The sequence below is a fragment of the Prionailurus bengalensis genome, chromosome A2, assembly GCF_016509475.1.
Source record: "Prionailurus bengalensis isolate Pbe53 chromosome A2, Fcat_Pben_1.1_paternal_pri, whole genome shotgun sequence".
NCBI classification, from domain to species: domain Eukaryota; kingdom Metazoa; phylum Chordata; class Mammalia; order Carnivora; family Felidae; genus Prionailurus; species Prionailurus bengalensis.
In genome coordinates this window covers 25,648,298-25,667,380 of record NC_057348.1, presented here as the reverse complement: position 1 = coordinate 25,667,380, position 19,083 = coordinate 25,648,298, and the positions used below count along the sequence as shown (strand labels likewise).

Genomic DNA, 19,083 nt, shown 5'->3' with positions numbered 1-19,083 from the left:
AATCCCAAGCAGGTTCTGTGCTGTCCGGTAGTGTGGAGCCCAATGTGGGGCTCAATCTCACAAAACCGTGAGATTATGACCTGAATTGAAAGCAAGAGTCAGACACTTAACCAGCTGAGCCACCCAGGTGCCCCCAAACCAATATAATCTGATAGGATAAATAAAATATTTCATATTATATACTATTTGTTACATGACTTTACTCATTATAATCATTATATTGTTCCATTGTTGTTTTTCAAATGCAGGTATATAAACGATCCATGGAAAATCTTTTGCCCACTCCCACAAAATCCCATTACACTTTCAACTTGCGGGATTTTTCACGTGTCATCCGGGGCTGCTTACTCATTGAAAAAGATGCTGTGGAAAGCAAACACACCATCACCCGCTTGTTTGTGCATGAAGTTCTCCGGGTGTTTTATGACCGCCTCGTTAATAACGAGGATCGATACTGGCTGTTCAATTTAATCAAAGCTGTTGTAAAGGACCATTTTAAAGAATCATTTGATGGTGTCTTTTCACATTTGAGGAGAGATAATGCACCCGTGAGTATATTTAGTGATTGTATACATATTAAGTTAAAACAGTACAATAGCATGAATTGTGACAATCAACCTATCTTTAAAAAATACTGTCTCCTCTTAACAATCAAATTCTTTTCACTTCCCTCAATGATAGGTGTTTATTTTGAGAAGATTTGTCTTCAGGGGAAATATATATGTAACATAGAAGTTATTTAAAGAATAAAACCTTATATGATAGGGATTAAATGATATAATAAATGCAAAGTACTTAACATGGTGACCATCCGTTAGTAACTACTCAATAAGTGAGAGTCACTCAGAATGACTTTTCTAGGCTCTTGGGGGAAAATCTTATATAACAGAAAAATTTCTGTTCTTTTTGTTTTTTGAGGATATAATATAATTTTAGGAATTAATTTTATAAGTATATTATTTACCTCTCCATTTAAAAGAATTATTTAATTGATAATCATCCTATAACATAGATAAAACAAAATTTTATGTAATATTTCCTTAAATTTATTTTATAAAATGTTGAATTTTGTAACGTGTTGATTTTCATTCTATAGATATCTGAAGGAGACTTGAGAAATCTCATGTTTGGTGATTATATGAATCCTGATCTTGAAGGAGACGACAGACTTTATGTTGAAATTCCAAATATTCATCATTTTAGTGACATTGTGGAACAATGCTTAGATGAGTATAATCAAACTCACAAGACAAGAATGAATCTTGTCATTTTTAGGTACCTACATTTGGTGTTCATGGTGGAAATTGCTATTTGTAAAATTTTTCTGTGAAATATTTAAAATGTATGAAAAGATATAAAGAAAAATATGGTGGATAATCTTGTACTGGTCATGCAGCTTAAGACATAAAAAGTTAGAAATTTATTTGAAGTCCCTTGTGTAGTCAATCCTGTCTCTCTGCATCCCCATCATACCCTGTAGGAGTAAAAGGAACTCATGTCATGTGCTTTTTACTACACATGTGTGTTCCTGAATATATATGCACAGTCTTATTTAGCATGTTTAATTTTTTTAAAGAGTTGTCTTCTTTTTTTTTTTTTTTTTTGAGAAACAGAGCCTGAGCAGGGCAGGGGCAGAGAGAGGGAGATAGAATCTGAAGCAGGCTCCAGGCTCTGCTCTGATCTGTCAGTACAGAGCCCAGTGTGGGGCTCAAACCTGCAAACTGGGGAATCGTGACCTGAGCTGAAGTCAGATGCTTAACTGACCAAGCACCCAGGTGCCCCTGATTTTGCATGTTTAAAACTTTTATAAATAATATACTGTATACATTCTTCAGGTTTTTTCCATATTGTTTGTGAGAGTCACAACAAATGAGTTTTTACTACTGACACAATGTGGTCATTCTTCTGAGATGGACTTTTAGGTGACTTTCTAGTTTTTGCAGTTATAAAAAAAAAGATTTGAATATTCATGTCTTTTTGGGTACATGTGTTAGAATTTCTCTAGGTTATATTCCTAAAAGTGAAATTATTGTATTATGGTGTGTAAGGATCTTCTACTTTACTAAGTTTCGCTGAAGTATCTTCAAAAATGATTAAGAGTTTCCATTGTTCTTCACCCTTGCCAACACTAGGATTGCCAGACTTGGTAAGTTTTGCCAATCTAAAGGAGAGTGGAATGGTATCTCACTGTGGCTCCAATTTTAATTTCCCTAATTACTAATGAGGCTGGGTCTTCACAGAAATTGTTAATTTTGTAGATAACTGATTTTCTATTTCTCACATATAAATCCTAGTATTAAAAGATTGAAGAGGGGTTCCTGGCTAGTTCAGTTGGTAGAGCGTGTGACTCTTGATCTTGGAGCTGTAGGTTCAAGCCTCACGTTGGGTGTAGGTATTACTTAAAAATAAATCTTAAAAAAAGATTGAAGGGATGTTTTTAACAAAAACAGTGATATGCTTTCAGTATAAGTGGTTACAACTGCATTTCATTTCTATAATTTGTACATTACAGTTCCTGAATTTGTACTTTAGTTTTCCTTTGCATCAAATGATTCAATGGTAACATCTTTTGAAAAACCGCACTTTTTGACGATTATCTCTTTAAAATTAGGGTAATAACATGGGATAGCAAAGTTCATCCTTCCAAGAATATAAAATAATAGTTACCTGTAAATATACATTTACATTTGTATTTTCAAGTATAATAATATTGATATCTCATAGGTATGTATTGGAACATTTATCACGAATATGTCGAATTCTAAAGCAGTCAGGTGGAAATGCCTTGCTTGTTGGACTTGGAGGCAGTGGTCGTCAATCTTTAACCCGTCTGGCTACATCCATGGCAAAAATGCAGATTTTCCAACCAGAAATTTCTAAAAGCTATGGTATGAATGAGTGGAGAGAGGATTTGAAGGTAAAATTATGAAGAAACCTAGTGTCTAAAATAATTATCAGTGCTGTGAAGAGAGAGCCAACCTGTATAGCTGTGTGCTGACTACGTTGGTGATGATGATAATATTATCCATAGAGCAGTAACTGTGTGTGCTGAGCACTGCTCTAAGTGCTTTAAACACGCTATCTCATTCTGTAGGTACAACAATTCAGTGAAGCAGGTATGGTTGTCTCTGTTTTACTGATGAAGAAACTGAAGTTGAGGGAAGGTATCCACAGCAGAGCAGGCTTTATCATTTGTCTTTTCCACTGCAGCTGCTGATTCTATCTTTATTCTAGTTCAGAGAGGTCTCATTTCCGATAAATGTATGTTTTCCAGCAGATTGTTAAACGTGAACCCTGATGGTGATGATGATGTCATTAATGTTGCCCAATTAATGTTGCTTTCCCAGTAACCAATAGAATAGTGGGGTAGATGCCTGGGGCTTCATCCTCACACGCCTCACATCCCTCACAGAAGGGAGATGATGCAAAATGAAAAACAGAAAGATTGATGGACTTTTTTCACTTACACTCACCCTCACATATGAAGTTTCTATAGCCTAAAAGTTAGCCTAGAGAGCTGGATATGGAAGTGGTAGAATCCAAGCTGATATCAAAGAGGTAGGTAGACACAGAGCAAAAAATTACAGTGTTTCTTTTTCTGCTCTCACTTTAGAGGAAAATTTTTGATACATTTACTACCAAATGAACTAACAGATTGAGAAAGCAGCCTTCTTCAGTAGATAGAACATAGACTTTAAAGTTAGGCAGATTCAGTTTTAATTACTGCTTTGCATGTTTTGTTAGCTATCTTGAGCATGTTACTAAATCTATTTGTACTTTAATTTTTCATTTTTAAATATTTATTTTTGAGAGAGAGACAGACAGAAACAGAGCATGAGTGGGAGAGGGGCAGAAAGAGAGGGAGACACAGAATCCAAAGCAGGCGCCAGGTTCTGAGCTGTCAGCACAGAGTCCGACATGGGGCTCGAACCTGTGAACTGGGAGATCACGACCTGAGCCGAAATCGGACAGTTAACTGACTGAGCCACCCAGGCGCCCCACTTCATTCATTTTTAAAAATTTATTTTAGGTTATACAATTTGTTGGCATACAATTGTTAATAGTATTCTACTCTATTAATTAATTTATTTATTTATTATTTTTTTAATTTTTATTTTTAGAGTGAAAGGAGTGCACACAAGCAGGGAAGAGGGGCAGAGAGGGAGAGAGAGAATCGTAAGCAGGCTCCACACTCAGCGTGGAGCCTGACACAAGGCTTGATCCTATGACACTAAGATCATGACCTTAGCCAAAATCAAGAGTCAGACCCTCAAACAACAGAACCATCCATGCTCCCTCTTATAATCCTTTTTAATTTTTGTAGCATGGGTTGTAATGTCCCCTCTTTCATTTCTAATTTTAGTTATTTGAATCTTCTTTCTTTTTTCTTAATCTTGCTAGATTTTATTAATTTTGTTGGTTAAAAAAAAACCCTCTAAGTTCCACTGATTTTTTTTTCCTACTGATTTTTTTAATCCCCTATTTTGTTTACCTCTAATCTTTATTGCTTCCTTTTTCTTGCTAGCTTTGGATTTGGTTTATTCAATTTTTGAGGTTCTATGAGGTATAAAATTAGACTGTTGACTTGAGATCTTTCTTCTGTTTTGATGTGTTTGCAGCTATAAACTTCCCTCTTAGCACTGCTTTTGCTGCATTTCCTAAGTTTTGGTATGTTGACTTTTCATTTTCATTTGTTTCAAGAAATTTTCTAATTTCCCTTGTGATTTCTTCTTTGATCTGTTGTTTAATAGTGTGTTAATTGCCATGAATTTGCAGATTTTCCAGTTTTCCTTCTGTTGATTCATAGTTTCGTTCCATTGTGATTAGAACAGGTGCTTGATTTGGTATCAGTTTTCTTAAATTTGTTAAGACTTGTTTGTGGCGTAATATGTGATCTGTCCTGGAGAATGTCCTATGTGCATTAGAGAAGAAGGTATATTCTGCTCTTGTTGGGCAGAGTGTTCTATATATGTCTGTCAGGTCCAGTTTGTTTATAGTATTGTTCAAATACTCCTTTTCCTTATTGACATTTTGTCTGGTTCTTCTAGCCCTTATTAAAAGTGAACGTTGAAGTTTCCTCCTATTGTGTTGCTATTTCTCCCTTCAATTCTGTCACTGTTTCATATATTTAGGGGAAAAAATTAAGTTTATTTATTTATTTTGAGAGAGAGAGAGAGAGAGCACGAGCAGGGGAGGAGCAAAGAAAGAGAATCCCAAGCAGGCTCTGCACTGACATCGTGGAGCTTGACAAGGGGCTCGAACCCAAGAACCGTGAGATCATGACCTGAACTGAAACCAAGAGTCAGATGCTTAACCAGCTGAGCCACCCAGGCACCCCTGCTTCATATACTTAATAGCTATGCTGTTTTGTGCATAAATATTTATAATTGTTACATCTTCCTGATGAATTGACCCTTTGATCATTATGTAATGTTTCCTGTCCCTTATTACAGCTTTTTACTATTTTGTCTGGTATTAGTATAGCTGCCCTGCTCTCCTCTGGTTACCATTTTCATGGAACATCTTTTCCATTATTTCACTTTCAACCAATGGTGTGCCCTTCGGTCTAAAGTGAGTCTCTTCTAGGCAGCATATCATTGGGTCCTGTTTTTTTTTTTTTTTTTTTCAACGTTTATTTATTTTTGGGACAGAGAGAGACAGAGCATGAACGGGGGAGGGGCAGAGAGAGAGAGGGAGACACAGAATCGGAAGCAGGCTCCAGGCTCTGAGCCATCAGCCCAGAGCCCGATGCGGGGCTCGAACTCACGGACCGCGAGATCGTGACCTGGCTGAAGTCGGACACTTAACCGACTGCGCCACCCAGGCGCCCCGGGTCCTGTTTTTAAAGTCCATTCTGCAAAACTATATATTCTGATTGGGGAATTTAATCCATTTGCATTTGAAGTCGTTGCTAATAGGGAAGGATTTACTGTTGATGTTTTGTTTGTATTTGGCTTTTTTTTTTTTCTCAAGTTAATTAACATACAGTGTAGTCTTGGCTTCAGGAGGAGAATACAGGGATTCATCACTTACATATAATACCCAGTGCTCATCCCACCAAGTGCCCTCCTCAATGCCCATCACCCATTTTCCCCACCCCCGTCAAACCTCAGTTTGTTCTCTGTTTTTAAGAATCTCTTATGGTTTGCCTCCCTCTCTGTTTCAGTCTTATTTTTCCTTCCCTTCCCCTATGTGTATTTGGCATTTCTGAATGTTTGTACCTTTTTCGTCCCTCCTTTGCTCTCTTACTGCCTCCCTTTGTGTTTTGTTGATTGTTGGTAATGACATGCTTTGACTCCCTTCTCATTTATAGAATATACACAAAACTAGATTTTTGGGGAGGGGGAGGGAGTTACTATTGTGATTACATAAGATATCCTAAAGTAGTAATCTATTTTAAACTTGTAACAACTGCAATCACATACAAAAACTACTCCTTTACAAAACGGACACACAAAACCTACTCCTTTACATCTGCCCCCCCTTTATGTTTTTGATGTCACAAATTATGTCTTTATAGACTGTGTGTACTCATTAACATAAAGGTTTATAAAGGTTTTTGTGCTTTTGTCTTCTAGATTCTATACAGGAATTATTTTTTTTATTTTTTTTAATGTTTTTATTTATTTTTGACACAGAGAGAAAGAGCACGAGTGGGGGAGGGGCAGAGAGAGAGGGAGACACAGAATTTGAAGCAGGCTCCGGGCTCCCAGCTGTCAGCACAGAGCCTGATGCAGGGCTTGAACTCACGGACTGTGAGATCATGACCGGAGCCGAAGTTGGACGCTCAACCGACTGAGCCACCCAAGCGCCCCTCTATACAGGAATTAAAAGTGAATTTATACACTAAAATCACAATAATACAGAGTTCTATATTTATCCATATGTTTACTGGAGAACTTCATATTTTCATATGGCTTTGTGTTGCTGTCTAGCATCCTTTCTTTCTGTTTATTAATGTTTATTTATTTTGAGAGAGAGAGAGAGCGTGTGCGTGCACATGGGTGTGCTCAAACAGGAGAGGCACAGAGAGTGAGGAAGAGAGAGTCCCAAGCAGGCTCCATGCTCAGTGTGGAGCCCGACATAGGGCTCGATCCCACAACCATGAGATCATGACCTGAACCAAAATCAAGAGTCAGTTGCCAGACTGAGCCACCCAGGTGTCCCTAGCATCCTTTCATTTCAACTTGAAGGACTCCCTTTAGTATTTCTTTATTTTTAGAAATTTTTTTGAAGGTTTTAATTTAAAAAATTTAAAAAAATTTTTTATTTTAGAGAGAGTGTGTGTGAGCGGGGCAGAGGAGCAGAGGGAGAGAGAATCTTAAGCAGGCTCCACACTCAGCATGGAGCCTGATGCAGGGCTCAATCCCATGACCCTGAGATCATGACCTGAGCCAAAACCAAGAGTAAGACACTCAGCTGACTGAACCACCCAGGCACCCCTCCCTTTAGCATTTCTTGAAGGGCACATCTAGTGTTAATGAATTTCCTCAGCTTTTATCTGAGAAGATCTTAATTTCTTTATAGTTTTGAAGGACAGTTTTTCCAGATACAGTATTCTTAGTGGACATATTTTTCTTTTCTTTCAGCACTTTGAATATATTATCCTACTCCCCTCTTGCCGAGGTTTCTGCTAACAAATATGCTGGTAATATCATGGAAGCTCCCTTGTGTGTGATACATTGTTTTTGTCTTGCTGTTTTCTTTTTTTTTTTTTTTTTTTCAAAGTTTTTTATTTATTTTTTGGGACAGAGAGAGACAGAGCATGAACGGGGGAGGGGCAGAGAGAGAGGGAGGCACAGAATCGGAAACAGGCTCCAGGCTCCGAGCCATCAGCCTAGAGCCCGACGCGGGGCTCGAACTCACGGAGCGCAAGATCGTGACCTGGCTGAAGTCGGACGCTTAACCGACTGCGCCACCCAGGTGCCCCTCTCTTGCTGTTTTCAAGGTTCCTTTTTTATTTGTGACTTTCAACAGTTCAATTATAATGTGTCTTATTGTGTGAGTCTATTTGGGTTTATTTTAGTTGGAGTTTGTTGAACTGCTTGATTTTTTTTAATTTTTCTAAATATTTATTTGGGAGAGAGAGAGAAAGCATGAGCAGGAGAGGGGCAGAGAGAGAGAGGGAGACACAGAATCAGAAGCAGGCTCCAGGCTCTGAGCTGTCAGCACAGAGTCCAAAGCGGGGCTCAAACTCATGAACTACAAGATGACAACCTGAGCCAAAGTTGGCTGCTTAACCGACTGAGCCTCCAGGGGGTCCCTGAGCTTCTTGAATTTCTATTTCTACCTCATTTGTTCACCTCTATCCTCAGATTTGAGAATTTCTTTGAATAAGTTATCTGCCTTTTCCCCCGTCTTTTCTTTTTCATGCTCCCATAATGTGTACCCCATTATGTATGTATACCATCTCACTTAGTGGTATCCCATAAGACTCTAAGTTATTTTTTAATAGTTTATATTTGTTTTGACATTCCCATTTTGTCCATGCACCATTTTTCTGACTTCCTTTAGTTGTCTATCTGTATTCTCTGTTAGCTTATTGAGCATCTTTAAAAGTTATTTTGAGTTTCTTGTTATGTAGTTCTTAGATCTGTTTTGTTGTTGTTGTTATTTTAGGGTTTATTTTGTTTTTGTTTCTGATTGGGCCATGTTTCCCTGTTTCCTTGTATGTCTTGTGATCTGTTGAGTTTTGAGCACTCGATAAACTGCCACCTTTCCCAGTCTTTATAGACTGGCTTCATGCAGGGTGGAATCTTCACCAATCACCGTGTTAGAAAATCTGGGACTTCTCAGAACTTTTTTTTTGGGGGGGTACATCTTTTTTATGGGTTGTGCATGCGCTTTTGTGTACTCTAGTATATACAGGTGCCTTGGGCTATCTTAATTTCCTGTTTCTTCTCATGATCTGTTTTTATTGGTTTTTGTTGTATTCCACTGCCCCTAATCTCTTGCTCCCCCTGGCACCTTCCTGTGGAACTTCAGTGTCTCTGCTGCTCCATTTTGCAAGGGCACTTGCCTCTGTTTTCAGTGGCCTCCAACCTCATATCAAAACTAAGCCCTGTTCCCATAAGTGCCCTAAGACAGGTGAGACAGAAATCAGTGCCTCAGGTGGCCCCTAGACAAGCCAGAATGCTCAAAGTAATTCAACTCTATTCCTTCTGCCTTGAAGAAAAAGCTCTTTAAAAACAAATCTGATATGATTAGATATAATACTTATTTAAAAGCTACCTTTACTAGTTTTATTGATAGAAAAATATTTCTAGGAACACACCAACTTCCATATTGGAGGATGACTTTTATGGGAAAGACATAATTTTGTATATATTAACATTCAGCATTTATTTAAGTGATATGATTTATTTAAAAGATATAATCTAGAAATAGAAGTTTATTTTAAAAATCATTTGCTGGGGGTGCCTGGGTGGCTCACTCAGTTAAGCAGCCGACTTCAGCTCAGGTCATGATCTCACAGTTTGTGGGTTTAAGCCCCGCATCGGGCTCTGTGCTGGTAGCTCAAAGCCTGGAGCCTGTTTCAGATTATGTGTCTCCCTCTCTCTGCTCCTCCCCCTCTCACATTCTATGTTTGTCTCTCAAAAATAAAATAAATAAACATTAAAAAATGTAAAAATCATTTGGGTACCTGGGTGGCTCAGTTGGTTGAGCATCTGACTTTGGCTCAGGTCATGATCTCGCGGTTTGTGAGTTCAAGCCCTATGTCGGGCTCTGTGCTGACAGCTCAGAGCCTGGAGCCTGCTTCAGATTCTGTGTCTGTCTCTCTCTGTTCCTCGCCCGCTCACACTCTGTCTCTCTCCCTCTCAAAAATAAATAAAGATTAAAAATAAATAAATAAATAAATAAATAAATAAATAAATAAAAATTTGCAGAGAAGTAATGCTGTTTTCACCTGCAATATATCTAGTGGAATACTGGCAAATGTTTAACAACCAACTCTCCAGGGGGTTCAGGAGAACCTCTGGCATTTGACAATTTCTGTGGTGTAAAAACTCCCACCATGGATGATTGAAACTCATGCATGGATGATGTCACTGAAAACAGAGCTGGGAAGAGTTCTGTGTTTGAGCACCATTATATGGTATTTTACTGTATAGACAACAATAAATTTAAATAATTTCCATAAGATAAATAGTAGTAAATATAAGAAGTGATAAGATTTATGTTTTGTTACCTTTGTTATTATAATTATAAGCTTATATAATTTAATTTTTAATGCTGTGTCTAAAAATCTTCTCACAAGTTCTGAAATTTTAACGATTAGTTCTAGCATCCTAAACAAGTCTGCTCCACTATGCCACTGAGTCCATATCTTTATATTAATTGGGAATCTTTGGTTACAATTGACAACACAACACAAAACAAAAAACCAACTTAAGCAAAATATGGAGTAATTGGCTTACATGACAGAAGGGTCCAGAGGTAGATAGGGCATTGATATGGCTGAATTTAGGAGCTCAAATTAAGCACTCAGTAATTACTCTATCTTCTGGCACTGCTCTCCTCTATTTGGTTCCTTCTCCAACAGACTCATTCCATGAGACAACACTGTTGGCCCCTAGCAGTTTTAGATTACTGGTCTTTATATCTTCCCTCTCAGAATGACAGAGATTCTTTCTGTTTTCAAATCCATCTTAGTCCCTGAAGTAAGAATCTGATTGGGCTGTCTTAAAATCATGCCCTCCTCTGAATCAACAACTATGTCTAAAGGCTCAGGAAACTCTGACTAGTTGGGGTTTCCTACTCAGGGGATGGGAAAATTGGAGACCCTGAAAAATAGCCCCATCAGAAGTGGAAAGAGGTACCACTCTAAAATTGAGATATCATTCTCAAAAGAAGGGAAAGGAAGGGAAAGCAAAAACAACAGATGTGTACCACATTCTGCTTACAAGTGTATTTTTATTTTAAGGTTCTATTAAGGGACGTGGGCATGAAGGGCCAGAAGACAGTCTTTCTAATCACGGACACTCAGATTAAAGAGGAAGCTTTTCTAGAGGATATTGACAGTGTGCTCAATACTGGAGAAGTACCTAACATTTTTGCTGCAGATGAAAAACAGGAAGTGATGGAGGTAAATGCTTTTTAGGGAGTGCCACTCCCAGCACAGAAATGTTCTTGTCTAGCAACTTTTTCTCTGCTCTTCAGGATAAGTACAGCTTGTGAATAGGATTTTTGTAATTAAAAAATTTAAAGTATACTATTTTAATATATCTTTTTTTTGGTAAACTTCAAATGGCTTCTACCATAGTTATGAGATAGAATTTTTATAATTCATTTTTTCCTAATGATGGCAATTTCATCTCTTTTATTTAGTATGTCTTATGAGTGATTAGACATTTTAAATCACATCTTAGGGTTGCAAAGATAAGAAAAAATAGAACTTTGAAACACTGCTTGAATAGCTGTTATGGTTTACCACTGGTTAACAAATTTTTTAAAAATTAGTAAAGACAAGTTCTAAAGTACTAAAGTACTAAAGTAGTTTTAGTAAAACTACTTGTCTCAACAATTCTGACGTGTGAAAATCGTGCTTTGTGATTTAATTGACAAAAAAAGATAGTTGTGAAATGCCAACACGTTTGATGTCCTCTCCTTCTACCCCCATTTCTAATATCTTCCTACACAAGATCTCTACTAGTGCTTTTTCTTTCTTGTTGCTATAACTACTTTTACCCATAGAATATATCACTCATAGTTGGATGCTTCATTTCAGTTTCCAGAGATAACATCTGTAGTAAAATGGATTCACCCTAGTAGTTGAAGCACCTGCATTTCTCTTGTATGGAATGGAACTAATATATATACATGATAGTTCCTCCTACATAGGGTTGTTGTGAGGTCTGAAGGTCAAATGAAATGAAGCATTTATGGAGCATTAGGTACTTAGAAAACCCTCAGTAAATGGTATCTTACCAGTCTGTGGCCTGGGGTGGGGAAGGAGAAAAGGAGTAAAGAAAAGATCCCAAGTTCTCTCTTTCATCTGGGTAATGTCAAGGATGTGGCCAAGACTGATGAAAAAATAGTGACTTTCCTAATTCATAGGATAAATTCATCCCTTTACTCTCATCCAAGAAATAGCCACCCCTGGGGAGTGGGTATTCCTAAGCTTTGCTAAACTTTCCTGTTCACTTTAGCTATTTATTTTTTCATCTTGTCATGTTGCTACAAAACTTTTCCATTGCTTCAGTATTTTGTTTGAAAAAATAAATAAAATTGATAAACCTTTCTTTTTTTTTGAAAAGATAAACAAAAATGAGAAACCTTTATTTTTTCAAGATTGGTTTAATATTTTTTGAAATTTAAATCCAAATTATTTAACATATAGTGTGATAATAATTTCAGGAATAGATTTTAGTGATTCATCACTTACATATAACACCCAGTGCTAATCCCAACAAGTGTCCTCCTTAATGCCCTTACTCCTTTAGCCCTTTCCCCCACCCAGCACCCACCAGCAACCCTCAGTTTGTTCTCTGTATTTAAGAGTCTCTTAGGATTTGTCTCCCTCTCTGTTTTTATATTATTTTTGCTTCCTTTCCCTTATGTTCATCTGTTTTGTATCTTAAATTCCACATATGAGTGAAGTCATATGATATTTGTCTTTCTCTGGCTGACTAATTTCACTTAGCATAATACACTCTAGTTCCATCTACATTGTTACAAATGGCAAGATTTCATTCTTTTTGATCGCTGAGTAATATTCCAGTGTGTGTGTGTGTGTGTGTGTGTGTGTGTGTGTGTGTGTGTACCACATCTTCTTTATCCATTCATAAGTCGATGGACATTTGGGCTCTTTCCATACTTGGGCTATTGTTGATAGTGCTGCTATAAACATTGGGGTGCATGTGCCCCTTTGAAACAGCATATCTGTATCCCTTGGATAAGTACCTAGTAATGCAATTTCTGGGTCATACAGTAGTTCTATTTTTAATTTTTTGAGGAACCTCCATATTGTTTTCCAGAGTGGCTGCACCAGTTTGCATTCCCTGACCAGCAGTGCAAAAGGGTTCCTCTTTCTCCACATCCTTGCCAACATCTGTTGTTGCCTGAGTTTGTTAATTTTAGCCATTATGACAGGTGTGAGGTAGTATCTCATTGTGGTTTTGATTTGTATTTCCCTGATGATGAGTGATCTTGAGCATCTTTTCTTCTGTCTATTAGCCATCTGGATGTCTTCTTTGGAAAAGTGTCTATTCATGTCTTTTGCCCATTTCTTCACTGGATTATTTGCTTTTGGGGTGGTAAGTTTGAGAGGTTCTTTATAGATTTTGGATATTAACCCTTTATCTGATATTGTTATTTGCAAATATCTTCTCCCATTCTGTCGGTTGCCTTTTAGTTTTGATAATTATTTCCTTCACTGTGCAGAAGCTTTGTATCTTGATGAGGTCCCAATAGTTCATTTTTGCTTTTGTTTCCCTTGCCTCCAGAGACATGTTGAGTAAAAAGTTCCTGTGGCCAAGGTCAAAGAGGTTGCTTCCTGTTTTCTCCTCTAAGATTTTGATGCTTCCTGTCTTACATTGAGGTCTTTCATCCATTTTGAGTTTATTTTTGTGTATGGTGTAAGAAAGTGGTCCAGGTTCATTCTTCTGCATGTCGCTGTCCAGTTTTCCCAGCACCATTTACTGGAGAGGCTATCTTTTTTCCATTGGATATTCTTTCCTGCGTTGTCAAAGATTAGTTACCCATACTTTTGTGGGTCCGTTTCTGGGTTCTCTATTCTGTTCCATTGATGAGTGTCTGTTCTTGTGGCAAAACCATACTGTCTTGATGATTACAGCTTTGTAATACAGCTTAAAGTCCAGAATTGTGATGCCTCCTGCTTTGGTTTTCTTTTTCAGGATTGCTTTGGGTATTTGGGGTCTTTTCAGGTTCCATACAAATTTTAGGATTGTTTGTTCTAGCTCTGTGAAGAATGCTGGTGTTATTTTAATAAGAATTGCTGCTTCAGTATTTTTTTGTGGTATGATCCAGCAGTGACCTTAAGAACTTCTTTCCTTCACATTCCAAGTCTAGGAACATCATATCAATTCATCCACAAAGAAGTAGCCATAGTTAGAATTCAAGAGTACTGAAATACATCCCTGTTTCTCTTTGCTTTATGCTGACCTTTTAAAATAGAAAAGGTAAGGGGCACCTGGGTGGTTCAGTCAGTTAAGTGTCTGACTCTTGGTTTTGGCTCAGTTCATGACCTCATGGTTCATGAGTTTGAGCCCCATGTTGGGGTCTGCACTGACAGTGTGGAGCCTGCTTGGGACTCTCTCTCTCCCTCTCTCTCTGCCCCTCTCCCACTCACTTGAGTGCATGTGTGCATGCACATGAACACACACACACACAAACACACACACTCTCTCAAAATAAATAAACTTATTAGAAAAATAAAGTTGAAAAGGTAATATGAAAGAAGTTCTATAATTTCTTTCTATACTCTGTACTATCCTGTACATCCCCCTTTGAAGACTATGTCTTAGGCTCTGCTTACTTTATCCCTGACAAAGATTTTAGTTTAAACCTCACTTCTGATACCTGGCCTGTATGGCTTGGACTTGACCCTGCTTAGAGAATACCTTTTAGACATGTCAGCACATGTCTCTGACTTCAGCAATAGAGTTCCAGCCTCAGACCTCCTTTCCAGACTATTTTTTCCACTGTTCTATTTGCCTTCCTTGCAGAATTAAATTATTTCAGTGTCTTCCTGAATAAAACAGTGACTTCTTAAAAAAAATTTTTTTTAAGTTTGTTTATTTTGAGAGAGAGAGCAAGCACAAGCAGGGGAAGGGCAGAGAGAAGGAGAGACAGGATCCCAAATAGGCTCCATGCCATCAGCACAGAGCCCAGTGTGGGGTTTGAATGCATGAACAGTGAGATTATGATCTGAGCCGAGATCAAGATTCAGACTCTTAATGGACTCTGTCACCCAGGTGCCCCAAAACAGGGACTTCTTATTTGCCACACTTAGTGATATTTTCTCATTTCCTTTTTACAATTCTCATTCATATTTCATGTAATTCATTATTCTCTTAAGTTTTTATTTTTATATACTTAGAGAGAGAGAGCACACGTAGGGGTTGGGCAGAGAGAGAGGGAGAGAGAGACTCCCAAGCAGTCTTCATGTTCTGATAGAGCCTGACACAGGGCTTGATCTCACAAACCGTGAGATCTATTCTTTAGCCTACACTAAGGTTCACTCTTTGTGTTGTACATTCTATGGGTTTTGACAAATGAATATTGATGTGTATTCACCATTAAGTGTCATACAGAATAGGTTCCCTGACATAAAAATGCAATGAATTCCACCTATTTATGTCTCTCTTCCTCCCCTGAACCCCTACCAACCTCTGCTCTTTTTTATGGTCTCCATAATTTTAGCTTTTCCAGAATGTTACATAGTTGGAATCATATAGTATGTAGCTTTTTTAGATTGGCTTCTTTCAGTTAACAGTCTGCATTTAAGGTTCTTCCATATCTTTTTATGGCTTCATAGCTCATTTATTTTTTATCCCTGAATGGTATTCCATTGATTGAAAGTATCACAGTTTATTTATCCGTTTACCTATTGGAGGACATCTTGGTTACTTCCAAGTTTGGGCAATTATGAATGAAGCTGCTATAAACCTTTGTGTGCAGGTTTTTGTGTGAACATAAGTTTCAATTCTACTTTCCCTTGACTGTTGTGAAATTTTACTCCATTTATCTAGTTTTTTCAGTAGCTGCTCATTTTCTTACACCCCTGAATCAATCCTGTTCACAAAATATATGTGTGTGGGGTGGGGGAGGGGTGGGGGGGGAACTATTCTCCTACAGACAGCTTACCTACCTAGAAGCATTAACCATTATTTCTATGTAAATAACCCCCATACTTAAATTACCATCCTAGCTCTTTTCGCAAACTTTTGTTCTGCAGTTACAACCATATATTACCTTTCTCTATTTGCATCTCGAGTATTAACTCAGACTTAATGCAGGTAGACCACCTGAACATAATTTCGTAGACTAACACTGATCATAATAATCATAATTTGAGAATTACTCTCATAATGTATATACAGAGTCAATTTATAATTTTCCATGAAGATAGATATCCCATAAAGCAGAACATATCTACAATAGAGAATTCTTTGAGAAATCAATTCCTTGCAGTAGCAACAGAACTTATATGATCATTGTGACCATTCCTTACATCTGCTATCAAAACATTTTTTAAAATCTATTTATAAGATAATTTATTGACTATGAAATTTTTTTGTGCTCTGAACAAGGAGAAAGGCAGGATATGAAGTAAAAGCTAACAGTCACTTAACTATGCAGCAAGAACTATTGCATGTGTTCATGTGTAATAACTCAGTTGATCCTTCAACAACCCTCTGATATAGGTACTCTTTTGCCCATTTTACAGATAAGGAAATTAGGTTACAGAGAGGTTAAATAACCTGCCCGAAGGGCACATAGGTAATAAACTGCAGGCTGTGACCTGAATTCAAGAAGTTTGGTTTTGGAACCATGATGCCCAACGTCGTGTAGAGATAAAGAAAGTTAAAAGTCCCCCATAATCTCATTATCAGACAACCCTATTAACATTTTTTAAATATAACAATGTTGTAAGAATAAAGTTAGAGTTCAAATAGCATAAAAATGTCCAGAATGAAAAAAAAGAATGATACAAACCAAAAAAAAGTCCAAAACAAAAAGTGAAAGCTTTCTTCTCATACTCCCCCTTAAGTCCATCTCACCAAAAGTAACTATTGTTAATAGTTTCTGTGATTACTTTCATAAACGGGTGTGTATGTACTCACACATGCACCTATGTATTCTTTTAACAAAGATCATATTACACACTGTTGCATAACTTGTTTTCTTTTCACTTATTTTATCTTGCTGATCTTGCCATAGCACATTCATCAATGCATTTCATTTAACAGTTGTATAAAATTTACAACCTATGAATGCTTTATAATGTTTTTAACTGGACACTTCGGTTGTTTAGGTTTTTCCTCTTAGAAGCAACGTTGAATTATAGTCCTATACATATATCATGGTGAACTTTTTGTGAGTACCTTTATAAGTTAAATTCTTGACAGATATTTATTTTCAAATTATAGAATTATGGAGTTGGAAGAAGTACAAACTATATCAAAGTCACTTTATTGATATAAAAACTTTAAAGATATTTACAAGGGGAATAGTAAAAATTCTTAACATTCCGGTAGTTATTAATCTCATTATCAGATTGTCTGGTTTTGTTTACAAGGTTTTTATTTCCCCAGGGTGTTCGTCCTGTAGCTCAGGCTGGCAGTAAACACTATGAACTCAGTCCCTTGGCCCTGTTTGCATTCTTTGTGAATCGCTGCAAAGATAATCTTCATGTTGTAGTGGCCTTTAGCCCCATTGGAGATGCTTTTCGGAATCGCTTGAGACAGTTCCCATCCCTCATCAATTGCTGTACCATTGACTGGTTTCAGGTTTGTAATTTGGGGGCAGAGGGGTGGGGGGAATGGGCAACTAAATCTTTTAGAATTTTTCTGAAATCTTACTCAAGCTCTATTGATACACATTCAGCACATGTTTGTTTCTTGATTGCTTGCTCTAATGACAGGCATAGTGCTTGGTGCCAGGGACTGATAAGTCTACATGATCCCCACAAGGAGCTCACATTCTACACTGGAAGATAGAAAAGGCAGTTGGTAAAGGAGTCATCACAATCATATAAAAGAGCTATAACCTTGGTGTGGAAAATATGTACTTATTAAGACAGTGAATCTCTAAACTATGAAAATGAAATACATAGAGGAGGAGTGTATTAGTAACCAAGAGAATGTATTACACACACACACACACACACACACACACACACACACACGCACACACACATATATATGTCTAAAAAGATATATAGGTAGATCTATATCTGTTGATATTGATATCTATATCTATTTATACATGTATTTATTATAAGTATCTGGCTCACATGATTATGGAGGCTGACAAGTTCAAACATCTGCAGCCAGCAAGCTGGAGACCCAAGAGAACTAATGGTGTAAGTTCCAGTCTGAAGGCCAGCAGGCTTGAGACCCAGGAAGAGCCAATGTTTCCATTGGAGTCCAAAGGCAGGAAAAAAACTGAAGGCAGTCAGGCAGAAGGAGTTCCCCTTATTCTGGGGGGTGTAGGAATGTTCAGTATTTTTATTCTCTTCAGACCTTCAATTGATTAGATGAGACCCATTCACATGAGGGAGGGTAGTCTGCTTTACTTAGTCTATTAATTTGAATATTAAACTACTCCTAAAGCACACTTCATAGAAATATCCAGTGTAATGTTTGACCAGATATCTGGGCACCTGGTGGCCCATAGTAAAATTGACACTTAAAACTAACCATCACAAGGGTATAGTAAGTGCAAAGGGAGAACAGTGAGGTGGGCATGTCTCATTTGGGCAAATGCATATAGTTTGGTACAGGTGACTGGCACTGAGGATAGCAGGAGTTAAGCTGGAGCTTTGAGTTGGTGCCAAGTCATATGGAATTTGTGAATGTGCCTAGGAATTTGGTTTTGCACCAAAGACATTGTGGGGGCATTAACATATATTTAGCTAACATATTTAGAGGAAAAAATCCAAATACTTAGAGGCTATATGGGATGGTTTGGAATAGGGCAAAACAAGAGACAGGAAGACCAACTGAGTGGACATTTCAGTCAAGCCAGCAGCAAATGATGAAGGCTGCCACTTCACTTAACCTTAAGGCAGGTTGTCACTGCCTGTGTAAGACCATAAAGTACTTACACTCTTGAGAATAGTAGCTCATGCACCGGGTGTTGTATGGAAACCAGCTTGACAATAAATTATGTTAAAAAAAAATAGTAGCTCATGGTATCTTCTATTTAATTGTTTTATGTCCAAAAGAATGTGGACTATAGATATTTTAGTCTGGATAATTTATTTTATTTATTTAATTAATTAATTAATTTGTAATGTTTATATTTATTTTTGAGACAGAGCATGAGCAGAGGAGGGACAGAAAGAGAGGGAGACACAGAATGTGAAGCAGGATCCAGGCTCTGAGCTGTCAGCAC

At 37.5% G+C, this 19,083-nt stretch overlaps 1 protein-coding gene across 1 annotated transcript in view; it reads left to right on the top strand.

The window, feature by feature from the left end:
* The window catches only part of DNAH12 (dynein axonemal heavy chain 12), a 219,686-nt gene that overhangs the window by 121,856 nt on the left and 78,747 nt on the right, over positions 1 to 19,083 (top strand). The window contains exons 41-45 of the mRNA XM_043587710.1: positions 249 to 548; positions 1,097 to 1,275; positions 2,725 to 2,917; positions 10,925 to 11,086; positions 17,280 to 17,474. Of these exons, the coding sequence (XP_043443645.1) occupies positions 249 to 548; positions 1,097 to 1,275; positions 2,725 to 2,917; positions 10,925 to 11,086; positions 17,280 to 17,474 (1,029 nt within the window). The remainder of the gene's footprint in view (positions 1 to 248; positions 549 to 1,096; positions 1,276 to 2,724; positions 2,918 to 10,924; positions 11,087 to 17,279; positions 17,475 to 19,083) is intronic.